Here is a 26,280-nt window from a genome sequence, read left to right as displayed (position 1 = left end):
TTCTGAAGTCAACATTTTTGGCTTGTTTATGTCCCTAGGGATTTTAGCGTGTCGCAAAACGCCCTTGGCAATCATTTCTAAGTGGAAATAACGCCCTGGCAAGCAATTTTCTGTTTATCTCTGACCCTGACTTCATCTTTCGTAAACTATTTCTTTGTCCCTGGTCCCTTGGGAGGCCTTCGAAGAGTCTTAGGGGACCTTTTCTGACACACTGATTCGATTGGAAGCTTTTAAAAGAATAATTGTATTGTTTCCGAAAATCGACTTTTTTCTAAGGGGTCAGTCCAGGGTTTTTGGTCAAAAATGACCAAATTTTAAAGTCGACATTTTTAACTTGTTTCTGTCCCTAGGGATCTCAGCCTGTTGAATAACGCCCTTGGGAATCCTTTTTAAGCGCAAATAACGCCCTGACAAAGAATTTTCTGTTTATCCCTCACCCTATATTCATCTTTTGTGGACTATTTCTTTGTCCGTGGTCCCTTGGGAGGCCTAAAAAGTGTCTCAGGGGACGTTTTCGGACACACTGATTCGATTGGAAGCTTTTAAGAGGATATTTGTATTTTGTCCAAAAATCGACTTTTTTCTAAGGGGTTAGTCCAGGGTTTTTGGTCCAGAATGACCAAATTTTAAAGTCGACATTTTTTACTTGTTTATGTCCCGAGGGATCTCAGCGTGTCGCAAAACGCAAATAACGCCCTGACAAAGAATTTTCTGTTTATCTCTCACCCTGACTTCATCTTTTGTGGGCTATTTCTTTATCCGTGGTCCCTTGGGATTGCTAAAAAGTGTCTCAGGAGACGTTTTGGGACACACTGATTCGATTGGAAGCTTTTAAGAAGATATTTGTATTTTGTCCAAAAATCGACTTTTTCCTAGGGGGTTAGTCCACTGGGTTTTTGGTCAAAAATGACCAAATTTTGAAGTCGACATTTTTTACTTGTTTATGTCCCTAGGGATCTCAGCCTATCGCAAAACGACTTTGGGAATCATTTTTAAGTGGAAATAACGCCCTCACAAAGACGTTTTTGTTTATCTCTGACCATGACTTCATCTTTTGTGGCCTATTTCTTTGTCCCTGGTCCCTTGGGAGGCCTAAAAAGTTTCTCAGGGGACGTTTTCGGACACACTTATTCGATTGGAAGCTTTTAAAAGAATATTTGTATTTTGTCCAAAAATCGACTTTTTTCTAAGGGGTTAGTCCATTGGGTTTTTGGTCAAAAATGACCAAATTTTGAAGTCGACATTTTTCATTTGTTTATGTCGCTACGGATCTAAGCTTTTGCGAAACGCTCTTGGGAATTATTATTAACTGGAAATAACTTCCTGACAAAGAATGTTCTCTTTATCTCTCACCCTGACTTCATCTTTTGGGGGCTATTTCTTTCTCCTTGGTCCGTTGGGAGGCCTAAAAAATGTCTTAAGGGACATTTTCGGACACACTGATTCGATTGGAAGCTTTTAAAAGAATATTTGTATTTTGTCCAAATTCGACTTTTTTCTAAGGGGTTAGTCCAGGGTTTTTGGTCAAAAATAACCAAAATTTGAGGTCGACATTTTTTACTTATTTATATCCCTAGGGATCTCAGCGTATCGCAAAACGCTTTTGGGAATCATTTTTAAGTAGAAATAAAACCTTAACAAAGAATTTTCTGTTTATTTCTCACCCTGACTTCATCTTTTGTGGGCTATTTCTTTATCCGTGGTCCCTTGGGATTGCTAAAAAGTGTCTCAGGAGACGTTTTGGCACACACTGATTCGATTGGAAGCTTTTAAGAAGATATTTGTATTTTGTCCAAAAATTGACTTTTTTTCTAAGGGGTTAGTCCACTGGGTTTTTGGTCAAAAATGACCAAATTTTGAAGTCGAAATTTTTCAATTGTTTATGTCCCTAGGGATCTCAGCCTGTCGCAAAACGCCCTTGAAAATTATTTTTAAGTTAAAATAACGCCCTGACAAAGATTATTCTTTTTATCTCTCACCCTGACTTTATTTTTTGTGGACTATTTGTTTGTCCCTGGTCCCTTGGGAGGCCTAAAAAGTGTATCAGCGGACGTTTTTTTGAACACACTGATTCGTTTACAAGCCTTTAAAAGAATATTTTTATTTTGTCCAAAAATCGACTTTTTTCTAAGGGGTTAGTCCAGGGTTTTTGGTCAAAAATGACCAAATTTTGAAGTCGACATTTTTCACTTGTTTAAGTCCTTAAGGATCTCAGCCTGTCGTAAAATGCCCTTGGGAATCATTTTTAAGTGGAAATAACGCCCTGACAAAGAATTTTCTTTTTATCTCTAAGCCTGACTTCATCTTTTGTGGGCCATTTCTTTGTCCCTGATCTCTTGGGAGGCCTAAAAAGTGTCTTAGAAGACGTTTTCGGACACACTGATTCGATTGGAAGCTTTTAAAAGAATATTTGTGTTTTGTCCAAAAATCGACTGTTTGCTAAGTGGTTAGTCCAGGGTTTTTGGTCCAAAATGACCAAATTTTGAAGTCGACATTTTTCACTTGTTTATGTCCTTACTGATCTCAGCGTGTCACAAAACGCCCTTGGGAATAATGTTCAAGTGCAAATAACGCCTTGAAAAAGAATTTTCTGTTTATCTCTCACCCTATATTCATCTTTCGTAGGCTATTTCTTTCTCCCTGGGAGGCCTAAAAATCTTTCGTGGGCTATTTCTTTGTCGCTGGTCTATTGGGAGACCTACAAAGTGTCTCAGAGGACGGTTTCGGACACACTGATTCGATTGGAAGCTTTTAAGAGAATATTTGTATTTTGTCTAAAAATTGACTCTTTTCTCAGGGTTAGTCCAGGGTTTTTGGTCAAAAATGACCAAATTTTTAAGTCGACATTTTTAACTTGTTAATGTCCCTAGGGATCTCAGCGTGTTGTAAAAAGCCCTTGGGAATCATTTTTAAGTGCAAATAACGGCCTGACAAAGAATTTTTGTTTATCTCTCACCCTGATCTAATCTTTTGAGGGCTATTTCTTTGACCCTGGTTTCCTTGGGAGGTTTAAAAAGTGTATCAGGGGACGTTTGCGGACACACTGATTCCATTGGAAGCTTTTAAGGGACTGGTCATAAAGTACAGGGGGGGGGTGGGCTGGAAAAAAAGGGGGGGTGGGTCACTGTTTTCATGCATGTAAAAAGGGGTGGGCTAGCAAAAACCATGCATCATTAAAGGGGTGGGGCACATAATATTTTTGCACATGTTTTGCATCAAATGGTGCCTTTTGCCAGTAAAACTGTGAAATGTATTAACAGTAAAAGCACAAATTATAATTGTGTAGTTTCAGAAAATATCCATCCCCCATCACAGAGGGAATTTATAAAAGGACGCCCTACCGCCAGGAACTTCCAAGTTTCTTTCATACAATCTCTGTAATTTTGTTCTTTCTCTTACCACCATCCCCTCCAGAATCTTGAATTCCCTCCATGGGTGGGGTAAGGATATTTTCTGGAACTACACATTCTATCAAGAAAAGGGCAAGTTCACTCGCATCCATTAAAATGAACAACTATGATTCCATGTGGTTATTAATGATACATATTAGATGCACATTATCTTCTCAAAATCATTTCAGGTATTTCAACAAAAATAGATCTCATGCAATGATAAACTTCAAAAACAAGACTTTGTGCATGTGTGCTCCTTCCTCTATCATACTTGTCCTCTAATTTGTCTAGTTTTATGTATAGTCTTACCTTTATTTACTAGGGGTGGGTCATTTCATTTTTTACCTGAAAAATATGGGTGGGCCATGCATTATTCTGCAAAAATATGAGGGTGGGTCACACAAAACTAGCCTTCGTAAAAATGAATTTTTCCAGCCCACCCCCCCCCCCCGGTACTTTATGACCAGTCCTTAAGTGAATATCTGTATTTTGTCCAAAAATCGACTTTTTTCTAGTCCAGGGTTTTTGGTCAAAAATGACCAAATTTTGAAGTTGACATTTTTTACTTGTTTATGTCTTTAGGGATCTCGGCGTGTCGCAAAACGCCCTTGGGAATCATTTTTAAGTGGAAATAACACCCTGACAAAGAACTTTCTGTTTATCTCTAACCCTGACTTCATCTTTTGTGGGCTATTTCTTTTTCCTGGTCCCTTGGGAGGCCCTAAAAAGTGTGTCAGGGGATGTTTTTGGACACACTGATTCCACTTTAAGCTTTTAAGAGAATATTTGTATTTGGTCCAAAAATCGACTTTTTTTTTCCAAGGTTTTTGGGCAAAAATCACCAAATTTTCTGTCGGCATTTTTCGCTTGTTTTTTTTCTCAGGGATCTCGGCGTGTCGTAAAACTCCATTGGGAATCATTTTTAAGTGCAAATAACGCCCTGACAAAGAATTGCCTTTTTAACTCTTACCCTTGAGTTCTTTTCCTATTTCTTTGTCCTTGGTTCCTTGGGAGGCCTAAAAGGTGTCTTGTAAGACGTTTTGGGACACACCGATTCGATTGAAAGCTTTTAAAAGAATATTTGTATTTTGTCCATAAATTGACTTTTTTCCAAGGGGTAAGTTTACGGTTTTTGGCCAAAAATGAGCTAATTTTTAAGTCGGGATTTTTTGCTTGTTTATGTCCGTTGTGATCTCGGTGTGTCTTAAAACTCTATTGGGAATTATTTTTAAGTGGAAATAACGCCCTGATGAAGAATTTTCTTCCTAACACTCTCCCTGACTTCATCTTCTGTGGGCTATTTCTTTGTCCCTGGTCCCTTGGGAGGCATAGAAAGTGTCTCAGGGGATGTTTTGGGACACACTGATTCGATTGGAAGCTTTTAAAAGAATATTTGTCTGGTGTGGAAAAATCGACTCTTTTGCATGGGGTAGGTCCAGGGTTTTGGGTTAATAGTGACCAAATTTTGAAGTTGATATTTTTCACTTGTTTATGTTATTATGTATCTTGCCGTGGCGTAAAACTCGCGTGGGATTCATGTGAAAGTAGAAATAACGCCGTGAGAAAGAATTTTCTGTTTAACACTCACCCTCACTTCATCTTTTGTGGGCTATTTCTTTGTCCCTGGTTCCTTAGGAGGTAGGGGACGTTTTTGGGACACACTGGCTGCGGTCACACCTACGATGTAGCTAAAGTTTAACTTAAGTTGGTGTCAAGTTAGGTGACGTCATACCTAAGTGTAGTTAGTGCTTTCGGTGGAGTTTGCGGTCACTCCACACAGTTAACTACTGTTAGTTCTAACTAGCCTATGGATGACGTCAGAATTAAAAGAGATTCGTTACGGCCCTTATTGTTGATCCGTGAAATTTTTACATATGGTGGACCGACGTAAAATTTGTCTAGTTTTTCTCCTTATTTATTTCTTCCGAGCGGCAAACTGTCGGAGAAAAATGCGAAGTAAGCTGAGGAAGGTCTGGAATTCATCGCAGCAAATAGAGGGACGGCTAAGGACAAGCACACAAAAGCTTGAAGGCTACACGTGTTGCTACCTTGTTGTATGTACATTTTTTGTTCGTTGTTGTTGGTTTTCCTCTCGCTTCACGCTTGGTTTTTATTTTGCATATTTATATATGCTCATCTCGCACGCGCGAAAAGAATTGTCACATTCTGATTGGTTGTTTGTTTGTTAACTTAAGACTAACCCATGAACCGTGCTTGGGTATAACTTTAGTTAGTCTGTATTGTTTTGGATCACCGAGGCGTAAATTTTCTAACTATAGTGAGAGGGAACAGAGAAGAGGTGACATTACCGAAATAGCTTAACTATAGTTATCCCCGTCTTAACTATAGTTAGTATCCCAGATGTGACTGCAGCCACTGATTCGATTGGAAGCGTTTAAAGGAATATTTGTCCTAGGTCCAAAAATCGACTTTTTTAGTATAAGGATGAAAATAACGTCAAAGTTCTTAGTCTATAGTGTAAGGATTAAAATTAGTTCAAAATTCATAGTCCATAGTATAAGGATGAAAATTAGGCCAAAATCCATAGCGTATAGTATCACAATGTTAAAATCCATAGTCTATAGTATAAGGATGAAAATTAGGTCAAAGTCTATAGTCTATAGTATAACGATAAAAAATTAGGTGAAAATTCAGTCTATAGTAGAAGGATGGAAATTAGGTGAAAATCCTTAGTCTATAGTATTCCTTCAAATTTAGGTCAAAATCCATAGTCTCACACTCATTAATAATTCATCAAGAGAAAACAAAGAAAATCATTACCGTGACCGTGGATCCTAATTACCATACAATTTTGCCAATTTTAGCCTTGAATTTCTCCAAGAATTATCGATCATCTGAGAAGCCATATCAAACACTCGAAAGTGTGTTTCATCAGATATCCAAACACCTCGAAGTCGTTTAAAAAAACTCGGCTGCGCCTCGTTTTTTCAACCTACTTCTCAGTGTTTGGATATCTGACGAAACACTCTTCCTCGTGTTTGATATATTACGTGAAGATTCATAGTATTAGGATGAAAATTAGGTGAAAATCTATAGTCTATAGTATTAGGATAGAAATTAGGTAAAAAAACCAAAGTGTATAGTATTAGGATGAAAATTAGGTGAAAAACCATAGTCTATAGTATCACGATTAAAATTAGGTCAAAAAAGAGATTCTATAGTATTCGGATGAAGATAAGAGCAAAAAAAAGTGTATAGTATTAAGATGAAAATTAGGCCAAAAATCAAAGTGTATAGCATTAGTATGAAATTAGGCCAAAATCATAGTCTGTGGGATTAGGATGAAAATAACGACAAAAACCATGGTCTATACTATTGGGATGAAAATTGGCCTGAATATCAAAATGTATAACATGAGGATGAAAATTAGGCTGAACTAATACAAACACCGCAATTACTCCAAAATGGTGACGAAAAGCCAGAAATTATTGGAAGAACACCACCATTGCTAAAAAGGGAGGAAAAGTCCAATTTAGATTGTATATTATTTGGATGAAACTTTGGCTAAACCATTACCAACACCACCATCACTCCCAACAAGCGAGAAACACTCGAAAATTATTAGGAGGAAAATTAGGCTAAATTTATACCAACAGAAGCACCATTCTAAAAAAGCAAGAAAAAAGAGTGCATAGTATTAGCTACAAAAGTACACAGTTATCCCAACACAACCATCACTTCAAAAGACTAACAAACTTCCCCGTAATCACCCCTGGTAATTACGGCTGGTTATAGTCCGTTTGTGACGCGGGCTTACCTTCCCTTTTCGTGTTCTTGACGTGTGCTACATCAGGGAAGTCCCACGGGTGAGTTTATTATTGAATCATTACTTTCTAAGTTAACTGAAGCTATTTGTTTGCACCGTGCTTGGCCGAGCCAAGTCGTTCTGAGAGTAGTGTTGTTACCACTTACTGAGGACAAAACAAGATAATTCAAATTGCCGACACATTCAAAGGTGAGCCAAGAATTATTTCCTTGAGCTTGTAATTCTAAATTTTTTTCTCTCGTTTCATGCGCAACTCGTTTCAAACACTGAATTGACACTTCGTCCTCTCGCTTAACACCGACACTTCGAGCTCAAAAGTAGAAGATAAAGTAGGTCGCGAGAATTTGTTCTTTTCTGGAACTGGCTCTCTGGTCACGTGTACTGTACGTATTTATCGCGTTATGGGAACAGGGGACCAGAACATCTTCTTCTTCCTGTTAATGTGCCTTCCCCATTCCTACCCCATCCCCGCTCCTTGGAATGGAATGTGTAAGGTGGGTACGAGTACGACTCGACTGAGTGAGGAGTTATTGTTTGAGAAGTCCTTTACCATAAATGTTACGAACGTAAGGAGGCTCGCAACAGTTTTTTTGGCATTGGGGTGGATCTTTTCAAATCAATATTTAGCGCGATGAATATTTATGTACACAACGCTTGTGTCCTCTACGGGTGTATCTTTCACTTCTTACAATAAAACATCTTTGGATTTCAACAACAATAATAGCAGTAGTAACAAAAGTCAACACACTGTTCTATTGATTGATGTCGATGTCAGTTACCTTTAAGTCCCGCTTGCACACGTCCTTGAACAGCAGCTACGGACGGCGTTGGTGGTAATTTGTCCTGATCCAAGCTCTCCTACGAGGAGGTACCTAGATTTGGCACTAAGCGTATCGGCGGCTTTCACCTTCAGTTTTGACCCTAAGGAGAGGGGGGGGGGGGGGGGGGTGTCCTGTTGTATGGGTAGACAGACGCTCTGGAAATGGAGGTACATTATTGCAAAACGTTTCTTTTCCTCTTTATCCTACATCCTCTTAACTTTAAGCCTAATTGTCTTTTGGGTTCCCACCCTCTCTGCGCCCCCCCACCCTCCCAAATGACACTGCAAAAGAAAACAAAATGTCCGTTTGCCCAGTTTGACACACTGTATCACCCAATCGCAGTTTCAAATATTCCTAAATTCTGTACCGGAAAAATATCTTCCAAAAACTTCATGAGTTAATGACTGAAAATGAAGAAGGCATTTTCACCGTGTCGAAGTAAGTCATCTATTGCATTGTGTTCTGTTCTGTTCTGCCCTGTTCTCTTCTCTTTTATTGCGTTCTATTAAGTGTGTAATGATCCCGGGAACGGCACCACCCTAAGAGCCTCCAACGGGCCGCCACGTCTCCTGTTACTGCAGATAAATATTATCCTACAAGCATACAAGAAATGGTACGCCAAAAACTAGATTAGAAACATTTATTTGCATTTCAAAAATGTCACTACATTTTGCAAATTTCATGAACATGGATGATCTGTTTAAGCGTGGCTCCAGTCGCTCTCTCTCAGAATCTTGGAGTAGGGCCTGGGGGTGAGTCCCTCTGGACTGTTCTCATTGGCTGTGGTGGCTATCTTGCTATAGCAACACACCACCCAGGGTAATGGTTGTGTTGCTATAGTAACAGGCCAATCAACCGGTGTCATCCTTGATCAACACACGTGAAACACGTCACCAACTCGTCATCGTCCTCCTCTTGAGTTGCTAAGCGACGCAATGATCGACGACAGAGATCCTGTATACTTTCTGCAGTACTGGCGTCAAAGATACGGCAACACGACTGAAACACAATACGGGAAAAACGTGTCGATAAATCCAAATATTACTTTCTACTCCCCTACGACACAGCAACACAGCTTCTTCACAAACTAACCCCCTTATTTTATACCATAAAACCTGGCTCTCGTGAAGGAGAATTCGCTCAAAAGATCTCAGAACTAAGAATGCTTCTTACAAGTGGACTGTTTCACAGAATAGTTCATGCATAGAATATAGGAACTCTCATTTCGGATAAAACAGATGAGGCAATTTTGTTCTTCTTTGTCGTTTTTTTCAGCTGGTTGAGTAAAATAGAAGGATATAACAATAAGGAAAACAGAATAATAAAACAGAAGATGCAAAATCCTTCTCCCTTTCCATTTGAAAAATGCAGAACCCGGACATAAAATCTAACACTATTAGAACAACGTGTACTCAAATCACAGCCAATTAATATGAGGAAACTTTATAAATGTTACCTGAAGCGTTGACTCGCCATCTCGTAGCCGCAGCACATACATGAGCGCAGACTCAGCTGCGGCTTTCACGGAGGTGTTCTTTTCCTTGGAAGACGTAATCAGCGCGGGGACTAGGACCTTCAGAAGCGTGTTATCCAATGGCGCCGAGCTGACGCGCGCAACGTGCTGTATAGATGCCGCCGCCAGGATTTTAATATCGTTTGAACCTTCTTGTAAAGCCTGCACGCAGAAGAATGAAATAATTTGTCTCACCGCTCGTAACAACCGCAAAAGTCATTCTGCTGTGACAATGTGTTTTCACAAAGAACATAAAGAGGCTGACTATAAACAAAGGCGACTGGGTAATCTTCAAAGTTTCAAGTGATTAAAAAAAACCCTAATCGCAATTTACACAACAACTATGACCGACTTAAGAATGAACCGTTCACCAGTGTAAAGCTAATGCTGGGAGTTCAAGGACGGTGAGTCGTAATACAGAGGTATTTTTGCGCAGTTTATAACTATGCGGGAAAAGCAGGGGGCCACTGGAATCCAAAAAGAAAAATTGGGGTAACCATGCATTTTCTTAGCGATATTAAGGACGGTGCCTACTATTGTTACTGCGCATACGTTCTGCGCATCACGAGATACTCGGGTTTCCTATGGGTGGTGCCTACTAATAAAGGAATATTTGTGCGCGGTTGAAAACTATACGGAGAAAGCAGAACTTATCAAATGCTTTTGGTATCTCAAAAGAAAATCGGGGGTAACCATGCATTTTTCAGAGATAATTAAGCTTCAATTTAGGAAAAAATCCCATACATTGCTTTATATTTTGGCGTTTTTTAGATATATCACTGCTTAATCATCTCTGAAAAATGCGTGGTTACCCCCAATTTTTTTTTTAGATTCCAATAAGCCTTGCTAAGATCTGTTTTTCCCACATAGTCATAAGCCGCACAAAAATATTTCGGTATTGGTAGGCACTGTCCTTAAAGCAACAACACTTCGAAAAAGCTGTAGAAACGTAACAATATGTGGCAGCTTTCTCGAAACTGGAGTTTAAATATCTCCGAAAGAAGCGTGGTTACCCCTAATTTTCGTTATGGATTCCAACCACCCTGCTAAGACCTACTTTTCCTGAATAGTCATAAATCGCGCAAAAATATAAGGCTCTGTCCTTAAGAAACCCGAGCAGCTCTCGGGCAATCCCGAGATGCGCAGAACGTATGCGCAGTAGCAAAAGAAGGCACGGTCCTTAATTACTAATACAAAACATTTTTACCCCTCAGTTTTGACCTCGACTTTTCATTACCATTAGATTGAATAAGCTTTTGAAAACATCTTTAAGGAGCGAGATGAAAACCTCGGTTAACTTTTAACCGTTAATCGCGGTAATCGACTTTCGGACAACCGGACCATGGGTGGGAAGGAAGAATGGTGAAGGAAAGAGTTTCCTAACACGTAAAGATTACTAAACAGTTTTGTTACCTTGAGAAGTGTTTGTAAAACTTGAGGTGCCGGAGAATCGCACTGAATCACTGAGTGCGCGAGGATAAAGGCCAGGGATCGCACCCCTGAACTACAGATTGGGATCTGAAAAAACAACAACAATACCAAATACTAAAGGTTAGTAAAATGCTTCTAAAACTCGAAACAGATCAAAAACAGGCTTGCATAGTCGGACCAGGCGAAACTTTGGTTGGTTCCCTGTTTGCTCCAAGGGGTTTATTCCCAGTTAACTGAGAAAACCCGGTTTCGTGTACTAACCGCAATTTTGTAAGCCAGTCAACGGTTTAGCAGCTGTTGTTATGAATTTTCAATGGATGAAACACCAACGCAGTTATACGCGCAGCTTAGATTTTGAGAAAAGACAGAAAGCCTGAAAGAAATTCACGCTTCAACGGGATTCGAGCCCATTGCCCTGGTGATACCGGTGCAGTTGCTCTACCAACTGAGCTTTCAAGCCATCTGGGAGCTGGTCATTTGTAAATTCGCAATGCACCCGTAGAAGATAAATAAACGTAAAGTTCACGAAAGTGAATTGTATGAAATATCACAAATACTTCGAATGAAAGATTTAACAGACGAAAGACCATAGCAGTGAATGCCCCCGCACCCTCCCCGCTCACTACACCACAGGGTAGACACTCACCCTGTCCGTGGTAGCATGTGTCACAGCCGCGTCAGTGACAACTTGATAAAGACCCTGGGACACAATCCTCTCTACAGCATCGTGTAACACCGCTGACAGAGCAATAGCGTGACCGTGTCTCACAGTCCAGTCTACAGTCGGGTCGTTAACTACAAACGAAAACAATCAAACAAACAAAAAAAAAAAAACAGAGTTTAGTGGTTCAAAAAAGCGACGCATGTCTCCAGTGTTCACAGTTCAACGTAACAACGGAAATCTCCTCGCAGGATATTTCAGAATTTGTTCTATAAATTGCCTTGAGTGCCCAGTAGATCCACCTTGCAGATTTTACTGAGTCTTTAGTCAAAACAGGGCACCCAAGGTATTTACACTTCTCATACACGACTTTAGATATCGCAATATATGGGTGGTGTAAAAATTAATATTATTTTAAGATATCGAACTTCTTATAAGTTCCTATAAAGTCTGACATACACCTAACTGACAAAACGTTGCTGTGGAAATACTGTCCTGCAAAGCTTTATAATACATGGGGATGGTATCTGGGAACCCACAAATGTAAACCACTGTCTCCACGTTCATAGTTTACTTCTTAACGATTTTCCATAACGTAGAATACAAGATTAAAGTGTAGTTCCTATTAACACAACACAAGGACACCGAACCCTAGACTCAAACGAGCTCATCTCTTCATGTCAAAACGATTGTCCAGACTCTACAAGTTTAGTGCGGACAACATAAAAATTCCCCTACAGAACCGAAATTGGTTAAACCTGGCGCACACTGGCAACATAATGACATAACGACAAACGTAAAACATCGGCATAAATTTTTATTTGCATCTGCGTGACTTCGCTCTTATGTCGTTATGTCGCTGGTGTGAACCAGGCTTTACATTTACCTATGAGATGGTCATTGACGATAGAGTTTAGTTCAGGATCGGGTACAATGATAGCTAATGAGCCAACACAGCCACCTGCCGCTACACGAATACTGTCCTGAAAAAGCAGTCACAGAAAACAAAACACATAAGCAACACATGATATATCTCTACCTTCATATCATTGCTAAGCGCTTAACCCTTTAATCCCTTATATCAAAGAACAAATTCTCCTATCTTGTCCCCATACTTTTCTATTAAAAGTACTGGGGAGAAGTTATTAAAATAACAAGAAAATTCAACTTGGGTGATCATATCCTTAATTCTTATGAGTATAGGGGTTGAATAAGCATTGATATTACAAGGCGAAATTTGATACTGATCACTGTTAGGGCTTAAAGGGTTACACAATCCAAGGAAAATTGAATCAAAAGTCAAATACGAATGCCCTATCTTTCGAAACCACTGGAAACTTTCCTACTCTGACTGACCAATAGGAAAAGAGCACGAGTCACGTTTGAAAATTGCCACGTCAGTTGACATTAGCATGAACACGTGCGTTGCTAGGTAACCTCTCTAACTTCAGTCTTCTGGAAAAATGGATTTTGTGACCAGGATTAATTTAACAGAAAAATCTATTTACTGTAGACTTCAATCATTTCTTACATCGCCATGTCCCAGCAAATCCAGAAGTGTGGCAGTGAGCGTCTTTCTGATTGGATCACCCATCTTCTGACCTGCGCCTGCGATGACACCTCTCAAGGCTTGCAGCAGTGTCTCCCTGCAAGAGTAAACCAAATCAGAAACTGCACCAAAGAGATGCCGGAGAGATAAAACTTGACAGGGCTAACCGTTTTACTTCGTTCGTTAACCCTTACGTCCCGACAAATGACGGACGTACGCCTGATGATTGGATGGATAGGACCAGCTAGGTGTTTGAATCTATAACGCCCCATTCACACCAAAGCTTAAACACGTTTAAAACCTGTTTAGTTAAAAACAGTTTAAAATTGTTTCCTTCATAAAAGCTGCCTTCGGATTTTTGTCGACTACAGATTGAGCACAAATGAAAGCGTAAGTTAAAGTTTTGTTGAATCCTATGTGAAAGCCAATGGTTCAGCTTTCTGTTACCAATTTTCCTTTTGTTAAACCCGGTTTAATTAAACATGTTATGATGGTGTGAATGGGGCTTAAAGGGAAGAAACTCCTTTCGCTCCCCTACTCTTATTTTCCCGCTTGTTCCCAAGCTTCCTGTCTCACGCACATTTCCCGCTTTATTTTAGAAGATAACAGGTATGGAGGACGGTGTAAAATAATAAAATTTCTTTTAAATGCGACTGGAGTCATTGTAGCAGTAGACGAAAACTGACGTAAAAATAATGCAGTTGGTGAGTGTCGTTAAAATGGCTGTCGGCCCCAAAAGACTAAAATTGTTGTTCCAGATTTTTCAGTTACATCTTCCGTAGAAGAATAGTCTTGAAAATGTCACTCGGATCGTATTAATCAGACACTATTTTCGTATAAACAAATCCACTTCACAGACCGTTTTACGTACAGCCCTGCTTACACTACTCTGAGTAATGCACCTTATAGTGTTATCCTCCGTGTTTTTTACTCCATTGTGCAGCTCAGTGAACAGTGGATCCACTCGAGTGTGAAGTTTAATTAGCTTCTGCAGAGCGTTGGCTGAGCACATGCGCACTGATCGGTTGGGATCGTTCAGTGCTTTGATGAAGGTGGTCTGGAGCTGAGGAAGGAAAGGCTTTAACATGGCGCCCACCTGTGAAGTGAAGAAACACATCCCGAATCGGGACAAAACGCAGTAAATCTTCAGGACTTTGGCAATGAGACGTTTCTAGCCAGCTCTTACAGTCCGTTTAGAGAGTTGCTCAAGTTAGAAACATGTGTCGTTCAAAGAAAGGTGTCCCTTTTGGAGTTGGAGTAAAGAAACAAAATACGACACGAAAAAGCGAGCAGACATTGACACAAAAGTCACTCGTATTCAACTGATAACAAAAGCTATGTTTCGGTCAACAGCCAATTTAATTCAATGTACAAACCTTGCCCAATAACAGGCCCAATGTTTGCAAAACGGCGACTTTTACATTCCAGGTAAACCGGTCTCCAAGGATACGAATTAGGGGCCCAGTGATGTTCACCACAAAAGGCCTGAGGGCCGCAGCGCTCGTGAGACTGATGACCTCTCCCAGGCCCTTGGCAGCTTGCTCCTTTAACTCGGGAGTGCCGTTCAGAATGCCTTCTCTGAATATTGGTAGGATTGGCGCGATACCCTGGCAACAGAAAAACCCTGGGATTAGTAAAACCTTGGATCTTCTACACTGCATACAATCTGTATTTTCTCTCATGTTTTTGTAAAGTGCTTGTTTTTTCTTTTGTATAAGAGTTTGACCTTGTAATAAAATTTATCACCCCCACTTTCCAAAAATGTGGAGACGCAGTCTTTTAGTAGTTAGTAAACAAGACTTCCAAACTTTCAATCCACAGTCATGTTTTCATTTCATAAGAAATATCTTTATCCATCGTCTCTCTCATCCAAGTGTAAAAATTCGAACCTGCTGGGGCAACCCTTCCATGGACTGGCATTCTATCCATGATTGGGGGGGGGGGGGGGGATGGGGGGACTCCTAATTGCTTCGTGCTACAGAAGCCAGTTTAAGCTCCCACCATGTGGGCCATCTGCGGTTCGTCTGCGTCTTAACCTCTCTTTACGTTCGCCAACATCAAGATGGTAATTCTCAAAACTAATTGCAACGGGTTTCTCTACACACGTATTGAGAATTTGGTGGCACATCGAGAAAGCATCCTGCTGTTGACATTTTTCTTAATGATCATCTCCTGTCTGCTTGTCACTGTATGTATAATGTCAGAGTAAGAGATACATTGATACCTTTTTAGGAAGACAGAATCCTGGTAGATCTCCATCCTTGACGTCATCAGTGACAAACTTGACTGCCTGACGCAAGTGACTGATGTATTGTAGCTGTTCACTGGGGTCCAAACGCTACAACAAACACAAATACAACTCTCAATGAAACAGATGATATATAAAGAAAGACATTTGATTGATTGATTGATTGATTGATTGATATGTCATAGTCATGTCATGTGGAGGTGAGGTGATGTCGTGTTCAACACGTTGACGACAGATTGGAAGATAAGTGGTTCGAGGTTTGGCTTCAGCGATCGTGTTGTTTCCTTAGACAAGAAAAATCACTCTACATTGTCTGTCTTCACCCAGGTGTATAAATGGGTACCGGCGACATACTGCTGGGGGTAACCCTGCGATGGGCTGGCATCTCATCCAGGGGGGAGTAGAAATACAAAACAATTCACCTTTCAAATCGGCACTCTTTATCCTCACGGAATCAACCAACGCTTTTCACTCAACTAATTATTTATTTGGGCCAATATTTCAACTTGTGCCAGAAGTCTTCTTTAGAAGACTAGTTGTACTAGTTGAAATATTGGCCCAAATAAATAAGCCCTCTACCATAGTGTCAGCCTTGCAATCAGTTTAGTTTTGTTGATATAACCAAACATTCGTTTCAACTCCCCACCGACGGCAGCACCACAGTTTCTCTAGAAACTAACCCCGTACCACTCATTAGATGCTTCATGCTCCAGAAACCAAATCTACCTCTGGCTGTGTGGGAAGCCTGTGGCTCGTGTGCAACAGTATACCTTTTACCTTCACTCATGCCATAAAAGGAAAAAAAATCAGGACAAGTAAGTCAACTGAAGTGGTGATGAATGAGATTCAAGGCACACAGCGGTCAAACGTCCGAGGCATGTGCATTTCTCCCTAGGTACGACGTACAGCCCTGACTCAGCACCTCCTTTCCATGGCCTCCCTTCTTACCCAGAAGAGAGGCCCTGGGTATACGTTTGGTGATTAGGACAAACTCATTTGATTTGGTTACCTTGGTTACTGCGTTCAGAGCATTCCAGCTCATTTCCACTACCAGGTCATCAGAGTCATTCATGAGATTAATAATTCCACGCAACAGCGCCGGGATGAACTGGGAATAGTCTGTTCGAGTCTTCTCGCAGAAAGTATGCAGCAGAGCGATCGAAGCCTGGAGTATAGAACACGATATTTACATTTTAATTCCAAGAATTTAAATACCCACATCCTTTCAACCTGATCTTTCACTCCATCTTCATTTATTTATTTTTTTGAGGGGGATGGGGGGGGGGGGGGGTGACGTGACGTGTTATGCTAGATTCGAATTTCAAGAACTGGCTGGAAATCTTAGTTGTTTTTGTTAATCCATATGCTTGAGCGGATCTCAAGGTGGCAGGTTTTGGTTTATGTTATCAAAGAACAAATTCTCCTATCTTGTCCCCATTCTTTTGTCACAAAAGTACTGGGGAAAGTTTATTCAAATAACAAGAAAATTCACGTTAGGTGATCATATTCTCACGACCTCAGGGGTTGAATAAGCATTGGTATTACATGAAGAAATTGATTTTGATGCTGACCACTGTTAGGGCTTGAAGGGTTAAGCATAAGTTCAACAGTGTGGTATTGCCTTACCCTTCTCATGCCGGGTGTGGGATCTTTGGAGGCTGCCATAAGCTCGTCTACAATGGTCCTGACTCCTACGTCATCCTCTACGGACAACACAAGACTGGAGGCTCCTTCAAGCTCCTGTGAAAAATTAGGAAGGTTAAAACTGATCTAAAAACGGAGATTTACACGCCTTTTAACCGACGTGTACAAAAAGCTAACAAGTACAAGAACAAAATCTCTCCAAAACAATACTTAAATTCGGAATGTTTACACAAGCCTTTTAAAGTGGCATAACATTACACAATTTGCCGGCTTCACCTGTTAAGGCTAAGATAGCGTGAATGCGCAGAAGGATTTTGCATTTGCTTTTTAACTCGTGAATGCGCGCAGCGCAATGAACGATTTATAGCGATAGCTGACTGTTGACTTGGTTGGTCGGTTCTGTCGTTAACTTTCGGGCGTGCGCAGTGAATGAGTTTTAAATTCAATTGGTGGAAAAAACCCGCGAACATTTATTGTTCACGGCGCATCAGGATTTTTTTATTCAATATGTAGAGAATAATTTGACGATCATTTAGTGCAAGAATGAAGATTTTTCGTTAAATCTGAGCAAAGTTACAAGTTTTTTCAGTTTTTCAGAAAGTCCGGGGTCGTAAACTCAATTAGTGAGAAAAAAAAAAAAAAAAAAAAAAAAAAAGTGAAAAATTTTTTCACGACGCATCAGAATTCTCTTATTCATTCACTAGAGAATAATTTGACAATCATTTTAGTGTAGGAATGGAGATTTTTCGTTGAATCTGAGCAAAGTTATAGGTTTTTTGGTTTTTTTCCACAAAGTGCGGTTTCTTTTACAAATTGAAAATAATTTAATTTATAAATAATTTAATTAAAAATAATTTAAAGGCCCGAGCGTAGAGAGCTTGTCATATTTCATTATTTTTACTTGAGGATTGCGTGGACTGAACTCCAAAGGAAAAATTTCACGCATTTATGTCGGGCATGAAATGTAATGCGATACTTTGTTGAAGAGATTTCCCTTCGTGAGATCGGCTTGCCCTACAGTAATTTTGTAATTTCAATTCCCAAAAAAACTTCACTTGCCCATCGGGCAAGTGATGGTCAGAATCCACTAGCCCGATCGCAAAATCCAGTAGCCCCGGACTATCGGACACGAATTTGCATGACGTAGCTCCACATGGCGTGCTTCTATGAACTTTGAATAAAAAAACACGTGATTTTTTTTTTAATCGGCGCATCAGAATAATCTTATTCAATTTGTTTGACAATCATTTTTATAGTACAAGAATGGTTATTTTTCGTTACATAATCGGGCAAAGATATAATTTCTTTTAGCTTTCAAGGAAGTTTCCGTAGCCGTCTAAATTTCAATTACTATTTGTCATTTGCATTCACGAGTTGGCTCACAGGAGCCTTTGATTCCTACTATGCAAGACCATGGAGCAGATTATTTTCGACTAAACAGGGGATATTGAGTGATCTACTTCGTTCATAACACATCTGTATCTTGGCATGCCCAGAAAAAATGCACAACCGTTGAAGATTCTCACATGCAGAAAACTCTCGCTGATTTTAACTGCCATAAAACGGGAGATAACTCCTAGAGTACTGAAGACGCATTTTCATAGATAGAAGGGTCTTCAATATGATCCTGGATTTTCGGTAAAATTTCGCGTTGCTCGTAAGTATTCGCTTGACTCTTAAACAGCCTAAGCTCCTCTGTTCTCTCAAGGAAGAAGAGAAAGTACGTGACTTCGCACCATCTTATCAAAAAATCCCCTTTTTCTTTATCTTGTCCCTCTACAACATTAGTGATTGGACGAGACTTGGAATGAGTGCAGTGTACTCTGATCATGCGCAAATCATTGGTAACTGACCTCTTTCTCGTGTTCAGTACCAAAGCAGTCCTGTATCGCCTTGAGCATGGCGGGAAGGATCTTACTCAGATGACGAGTAAGAGAATCACCTGCGACGGCAGACAGTATGGCCAGCGCACGTGTGTTCACTGGAGGAGTGATGAGCTGAAAGGTAAAAGGTTGTTTCACGGGAACAATGCTTCAATTTCTTTTAAAAGATGACAATTGAAAATGGCAGAAACAAAAAGACAAGAAAGAACTGTTTAGACTGTTTCTTGCGGTTATTTTGGAAACGCTCCATGGACGAATTTGGGAGGCAAAACAACTCCTCGATTACAACAAAAAAAAAATTCAAATCACAACGAAGATGAGTGATCCAATCTTTAAAGAAAACAACTTCCCATAGCTGAAAAAGTGTGGGTCTCTTTGTCAAGGATAGGGTTAAAGTTTGGAGTGGTTGTCCTGTGGTAAGGTACTAACCTGTGGTACCAGGAATGGGAGCACAACTCTGCTCTTGACAGCCATTACTTGTCTTAGGCCATCCAGCGCATACTCAGACAGGGACGGGTCATCCTGAAACAACACCAGACAGCCCCTTGAGTATGAGTTCCTAAGTGAGCCCTAGTGAACAGCATTAGTGACGGAAAACTGTTTTGCTTGAGATATGGAAAAATGACCGGAAATGAAAAAATTGTCTTCAGAGAATGAAGTGACCTGAACGCGGGCCCTAACAACAGTTTGTCCATATTTCAATCGACTTCCATTCGCGTCTAAGTCTAAAACGTTTCTCTCATCGGGTGAGTCGTGTTAGGTACAAATTGACAATCAACCATTTTTTGGTTTCTTTTGAGCTCTCTTTATTCTATTAAGTTAGTTACTCTTAGTTTGTTCATATTACACTTCGCTTTAATCGTTACATTACCACAACACTCACCATTTTCTTGAGCAAGTCAGGTAGAATATCGTCCAAAGCTTTACTGCCAATGGTGTTATGTAGTTGATCGAAAGTCCTTGCCGCCGCCACTCGGACCTCAGGCAGAGGATCGATCAGTGCGCGGCGGACAGTGGGAACTAAAGAATCCACATACTGTACAACCTACAGAGAAAGATATCAAACAGAACAGCTACAGTATTGAACAATTCAAATGAAAAATTAAGACCACCCCTTCCCCCAATTTTAATGATGGAAAAATAGCGCGTTTTGCTTTGCGCGCGAATTCATCATTGACTTTGGGGGGAGGGAGGGGGTTAATTTTTTTTTATTTTGTCCAAGATTGTAGCTGTTTTTCCTAGCAGTAGGTGCCTTACTCCTAATATTGAAAACGCTGACCAAAGAAAAAACCTCGGCGAAAGTTTAGGAGCAACAAGAAACTCAAGTAAGTCTTTTAACAGTGTTCTTGAAGCAGCATAGCAAAAACATGCGTTACGTATAAAAGATCGATTTTCTAGCTAAAACAGCGCTTTTCAATAAAACTATTTTAACAAACTTAACATTTCAAGAGCAGTCACGAAATTTGTTTTACGAAACATAAAGTACAACTACAAGAGTCAGGAATCTTGTTAATCGTGTTTTACCGGTTCTTTATTGATTGAGTCAGGAATCTTGTAAATCGTGTTTTAGCGGTTCTTTGTTGATTGAGTCAGGAATGTTGTAAAACGCGTTTTAGCAGTTCTTTGTTGATTGAGTCAGGAATCTTGTAAATCGTGTTTTAGCGGTTCTTTGTTGATTGAGTCAGGAATGTTGTAAAACGCGTTTTAGCAGTTCTTTGTTGATTGAGTCAGGAATCTTGTAAATCGTGTTTTAGCGGTTCTTTGTTGATTGAGTCAGGAATCTTTTCAATCGTATTTTACTGGTTGACTAAGGAATCTTGTAAATCGTGTTTTACCTGTTCTTTACTGGTTGACGCGACAATTTCACTGAGTCCAATACACACTCCCTGCCTCTCGTCATTCTTATCACTGTCCAGGCCCCGCTCCAGGATTGGAATGATCTCTGGCAGGACTCTCTCGCCCAGTTTACGTACAAGATCGCCCAGAGTACGAGCCGCTACCTGAAGAAGGGAAGGCACAGAGATTTGAAGCTGTCTGGACATTAATGCCGGGCTTTACAGTAATTAAAATGATGGATAAAAAAATTAACTCAACAGTGTATGCTAAAGTGCTCAATGAACTCTTGAATCTCCCACTGAGCGTTAGCCCTAGTGAGGAAATGGGAGATCACAGGACTCAAAAAAAAAAAAAAAAAAAATCTCCGACCTCGGCGGGAATCGAACCCACGACGTCCGGATTTGATCGTCCGTTGCTCTACCGATTGAGCTATGAGGCCAGACAGGGGCAAGTCGGGGGTGATTATAATGGTAATTGCGGCAATGTGAATGTGAAGGGTTTGTTCCCGTGTCGCTCAAGAAATGCACTGTTACCCTAAACTCCAAGTACAAAACATTATCTTACTTGTCTCTTGTCAAAGCTGGTACTGGCGAGACAGCCGAGTAGAAGAGAGAACAAAGTAGGCAGGATCTCTCTCAGGATGCGCGGTGTGTTAGGGACCACAACCTTCCACACGTGTAAGGCCGCCTGGCGCACCATCAGGGATACATCAGAGCGGCCCATGTACAGTCCGGCCAGAACACGATTACGGCGCTCAGAACCTAGTGATGCAATAATGGCCTGCAAATACGACAATGACATTGTTTTGTTACTGAGATGTGCGACAACAATTCTTCAGTTAGGAATAAGAGTCAAGAACGCTTAACAAATGGGCAAGTTGAAGCAGTCTTTAATATTTAGGGCGCTTTCCCTTGGTCAGAACCGGAAAGCCAGACCGGTCAGTTCGTGAACGGACTGTACCAATTTGAAGGATAAGTTTTATGCTAGTCCTTCGAATTTCTTCAAAATAGAGCGTACTATTTTCCGAGTGATTATTTTTCAACATTTTGTAGCACCATGCTTTCAAATTGACGCATTTAGAGACTGGCTGGTCAGGTCTGGCAAATGGAAAGCACTTTTGGTATCCGGTTGACGTCAAATACTGGTTAATCGGTTTGCAGTGTTACTGGACGTCAAGATTCAAAGGAGTGATTGGTCAGCTTATCAGTTTCGATCATTTATAACTTTGCTCGGACTGTTAAAGCGTTAAGCCATAAGTAATCAACGAGTCCTTTAAGGCCTTTCCTTAGCCAGACCATCACAATAAACAAACAACAGAGACCCATGTCACTCAAACAGTTTTCTATGAAACATATTGTGCAAATCACCCTTGTTAACACTGTGTCCTTTGAGTACATCACCTGGTTGGATTGACTCGTTCCAAAGTTGTCATCCTCTTTTCCTTCAGTAGACATCTTGCCCGTGACACCAGAGATCCTGTAAAGCAGATCACCCAGCAACTGAACTGAGCTGTGTCTTATTCTCCAGTTATCATCAAACAAGCCCGCCTCCAGCTGTGGAAGAAACAGCTCAATGGCGGTGTCTGCGTACAAATTCACGATCCGCTGACCGGCTTTCAGTGACGTGTCACGAACGTATTCTGACTCATCTGCGAGGCCCTTGGGACACAAGAAAACAAGATTTGTTAAATTCACTTCAAATCGCCGAGCGTATTCCTTACCACACCATAGGCTTTATTTTCACTCGGTGTTTAGAAAAGCTTAACTTATAAGGGTGTTTTACTCGGAAAGTGAATAAATTAGGCAAATAAATACGAGTCGATTACGATAACTCCAAATTTCAAGAAATCGTTTGACGTTGGCCATACTCTTTGAAGCGAAGTCAGCGGACACCTAGCCTATTTGAAGTCAAGTTTCTGTAGCGGAAACCAGAGAATGAATTGGTCAACAGGTACGCCGTTTTCTACCCTAAACATGGCAAACGTAAGCCCGGTCGCCCAAAGCTGATGTTTCATCAGCACACTGCCAGCGTAATCAGCCAGGCATACCCACCAACAGCAGAAGAAATTCGAAGCATGGTACAAGACCGGAAGGCGTGGAGAAAGCTCGAAAGTATATGAGAGCGTGCGCGGGCTAACAGACTGAACAAGCCAGGTGGTTCATTGCCGCCAGCGCTTCTAAAACGCCAACCCGGTTTCTGTAGCAAAGGAGTATTACTCCCTCCCCCCACCTTCTACAGAGCTTTGTTGCGTTCCATAACAATACACCAGTACCTAGTTTTCGACGCCGTAAAGAATCTTACCAAAGGCAAGCAAACAAAGGACGAAACCAGGTTTACAACAACCTGGAAACTAATAAGCTAGAATGAGTAACGTCGAGTTACAACATTTTACCTTCAGCACAGAGGGTATAACAGGTCCAACCCAAGGAATAAAGTCGTCTTTAAAGGCGGACGGAAGGTAGATGTACAACATCAGGTAACCTTCTCTCACGTGCGGCGCAAGCTCAGCTCGCTCTGTGGTGGAAATCACTTCCGGCATCAGCGTCTCTAGCTTGCTAGTGCCCAGGGCACACAGAACTTCACCCAGACCTGTTGGTAGAATGTATGACAGAGAGGTCAATCATGTCTCCAGGATATGGCATCACAACTGAAATCTCTGACAACTCCTGGAAATTTAAAATCTTTTTTATTAAAAACTGGACCATTCTATAATGCAATTCGAGCGATTTGATTGGCTTAGCGGCCATGGTATATGAGCCATTATACCATGCCCGAGAAATAGAGACTATTAAGTTGTCTTCTAATTGTACTTGCAAAGCGAAATCAGCAAAATCTAGCAATATTTCTTGATTGTTTATTAATAAAACAATTATTCCACTCACGCTCGTTGGATATGAGATGTTTATAGCCAACTCGGCGCTACGCGCCTCGTTGGCTATCTATCATCTCATATCCAACGCGCGCTCGTGGAATAATTGTTAGATATAACGTCCTCCCATCCCTAGCCAACGTTCCCAAAGTAATGACGTCGCGCCTCGCCCCACCCCCCTAAAGCTACGACTGGCTCAACAGCATGGGCATAAACGAATATCCCTTCTGTCAAATTTACAGGAAAAGTACCATATGAGCTTATGGGTACTCTTTGGTAAAATTGTATGTGTATTTTCGTATTTGTCCAATATTATTAATATAGAACAACCCACTAAAATTACACGTGAAAAAAAAAGAAAAAGAAAACGTATGTATGGCAATGATGATCATTGGAAAGCAACGAGAGTGAAAGGCTACTAAATCCCAACGTTACTTCGGAAGGTTTGCTTTAACAGTCATTTGTGAGCTTACCCTGAGCGGCGCCCGATCGATCAACGCTGCTGTTTTCTGACGTCAGTGTCTCCATCAACCATGGCAACAAGTCCTCAAAACTCTCCTCACCCATACCGCGGACCATAGCACCGAGGGCTCGGGAAGACACCGCGCGCACCTGGAAGAAAAATCCACCAAGAATTTTTACACGGTAAGAAAACAAAATCAAACAAACAAACAATCAAACAAAACAAAAATGAAAGTGGTTTTACCTCTGGTACAGGGTCCAGTAGCGCCTGTTTTAGTCCTGGTACGACTGATCCCAAATAAGGAGCAAGATCCTAAAACGCGAAAAAACAAATAGCATAAACTTGTATCACTGACAGAGACAACACAATGCTTTAAACGGTACTATGTCGTGAATATCCCTCATCAGGCTTGATTTTTAGTACAGTGAACGCCGTGTGGCACTTTTGGCGGGAAACAACGGAAAGCTGTGACGGACGTGCACGTTATGGCGGGAAATACCAGGGCATCCACAAAGTGTTTATGTATATGCATTAGTGGCCATCTGGCTTCTTGTAACGTCAATGACATGCGATGAAATAGCTTGACCTATTGCATTCAGAAGCTTAATTCTATGGATCTATACAACAAGTTAGTTTCTTCTTCCCCTGCCTCGATTAGCTAGCTACATGCAGGTGGAAGAATCATTGTATAAATTTGTCTGCTTATGTTCTAATAAAGTTTTGTTGTTGTTGTTGTTGTTGATGCTTCAATTGAGTTGTATCTGCGGTTCTTTCAATCAGGTTAGTCTTACCTTTTTGTCTGTCAGAGAATACATGTTGCCGATAATCTGAGCCGCCATTTTCTTAGTTTCCGTTGAACGCTCGCTGAGCGCACGCTGCAATACTGGCATGATCAAAGCGAGCGATGGAGCATCGATAAAGTGAACGAAAGAGGTCTGAAGCAGAACTTGCAAGCAAGGAGCTGTCTTGGTAGAGGGGTCCATGAGCGCTTCGAGAAGGACCGAAGAAATGGCTGAAAACAAAACAGAGTTATACACATGAATAGAGTACTAGAAAATAACGTTGTGTTTACTACAGTCCTCTAACGTGGGTAAGCCTAGAAGGGTTGTCTTCATATCATGTCGGGGATTAAAAATGCAATGATTGTGTTCCTTTGTCGCTCTATGATGGAGTGTCGCATAACAGAGATGTTTTCATCATATGATATTTAAACAAACTGTAATCTGAAATTAAAAAACAAATAGTAGAAAAAAAAAAAAAAAAAACGGAAGGTACATCTGTAGGTGAAAGCAAAAGGATTTTCCAAAACATCTCTGAGGCAGGCTTGTGTGGCACGAGAACCCGCTTACCTAAGATCTCTGGGTTCCTGATGACAGAGCCAATCTGTTTGAGGGCCTGGGCACCAGCCTTTTGTACTTTCATGTGTGAGTCGGTGAGCACGTCACACAAGCGAGGCACGATACTTGGAAGACACGAGGACAGTTGCTTTGGAGCACAGAATGCCATGGCACCAAGCAGCTCCACACTTCCTGAAAATAACAAAGTAAAAAATATTAAACGAAACTGCCGACCACACAGGTCAAAATAATGCTGACAGTGATTTTAATAAATGAATGAATTAATGTGGAAACTGTTCCGTACCAGTCTTTGTCCTCCAAGAATCTTCTTCCAGCGCGGCCAACAATGACGGCAAAACGAGTTTGACCCCGTGAGCACTGAGATTCTTCATCACGGCGCGTGCAGTGTCATCCGTGGCCTGTGAACAACCAAAGGCACAACTGTCAGTGATTCACCATCGCTTTTGGAGACTCACGTGTGCGCTCTCCCAGCTCTGGAAGGTACCGACTTTTATGACAAACATTTTCAATGCTTACCCACTCTTGATGATTTTAAATGTGTTCTCCTCGCTCTCCTAATGCCCTTACTTCTGTGATAACAATTGTCATTGTTTACCTATTCTCTCTCTTGATAATTTGAAATGTGCTCTCCTCAACTCTCCAACGCACTGATTTCTGTTACAATTGTCAATGTTTTATCTTGGACATTTAGAGTATGGTTTCTTCACCACTCTGAAGTTTGGATCTCTGTCACAATTGCCACTGTTTCACCCTGGGAATTTTAAGTGCGTTTTCCTAACCTCTCTAATGCACTTACTTTTGTTTAAATTGTCGATGTTTTATCTT

At 40.8% G+C, this 26,280-nt stretch overlaps 1 protein-coding gene and 1 non-coding gene across 2 annotated transcripts in view; both read right to left on the bottom strand.

Annotated features, from left to right (window-relative positions):
• Positions 1-8,625: 8,625 nt before the first annotated feature.
• The window catches only part of LOC146452692 (stalled ribosome sensor GCN1-like), a 40,598-nt gene continuing 22,943 nt past the window's right edge, over positions 8,626-26,280 (bottom strand). The window contains exons 37-59 of the mRNA XM_085097610.1: positions 25,739-25,853; positions 25,447-25,626; positions 24,889-25,109; positions 24,341-24,409; positions 24,108-24,246; positions 23,158-23,354; positions 22,166-22,423; positions 21,330-21,545; positions 20,765-20,929; positions 19,813-19,974; positions 19,359-19,451; positions 18,900-19,043; positions 17,029-17,142; positions 16,412-16,567; positions 15,379-15,492; positions 14,531-14,761; positions 14,057-14,250; positions 13,137-13,251; positions 12,492-12,588; positions 11,591-11,739; positions 10,927-11,031; positions 9,457-9,675; positions 8,626-8,999 (exon numbers count right to left, since the gene is read on the bottom strand). Coding sequence (XP_084953736.1) covers positions 8,862-8,999; positions 9,457-9,675; positions 10,927-11,031; positions 11,591-11,739; positions 12,492-12,588; positions 13,137-13,251; positions 14,057-14,250; positions 14,531-14,761; positions 15,379-15,492; positions 16,412-16,567; positions 17,029-17,142; positions 18,900-19,043; positions 19,359-19,451; positions 19,813-19,974; positions 20,765-20,929; positions 21,330-21,545; positions 22,166-22,423; positions 23,158-23,354; positions 24,108-24,246; positions 24,341-24,409; positions 24,889-25,109; positions 25,447-25,626; positions 25,739-25,853 — 3,591 coding nt within the window. The 3' untranslated portion in view covers positions 8,626-8,861. The remainder of the gene's footprint in view (positions 9,000-9,456; positions 9,676-10,926; positions 11,032-11,590; positions 11,740-12,491; positions 12,589-13,136; positions 13,252-14,056; positions 14,251-14,530; positions 14,762-15,378; positions 15,493-16,411; positions 16,568-17,028; positions 17,143-18,899; positions 19,044-19,358; positions 19,452-19,812; positions 19,975-20,764; positions 20,930-21,329; positions 21,546-22,165; positions 22,424-23,157; positions 23,355-24,107; positions 24,247-24,340; positions 24,410-24,888; positions 25,110-25,446; positions 25,627-25,738; positions 25,854-26,280) is intronic.
• Positions 21,131-21,204, bottom strand: Trnad-auc (transfer RNA aspartic acid (anticodon AUC)). The gene has a single exon. It is a non-coding gene; the product is annotated as a tRNA-Asp (tRNA).

Source organism: Pavona decussata, unplaced genomic scaffold, assembly GCF_977016875.1.
Source record: "Pavona decussata unplaced genomic scaffold, jaPavDecu1.1 SCAFFOLD_366, whole genome shotgun sequence".
NCBI classification, from domain to species: Eukaryota; Metazoa; Cnidaria; class Anthozoa; order Scleractinia; family Agariciidae; genus Pavona; species Pavona decussata.
Note: the sequence above shows the minus strand (reverse complement) of the source record. Positions and strands in the feature narration are given on the sequence as shown.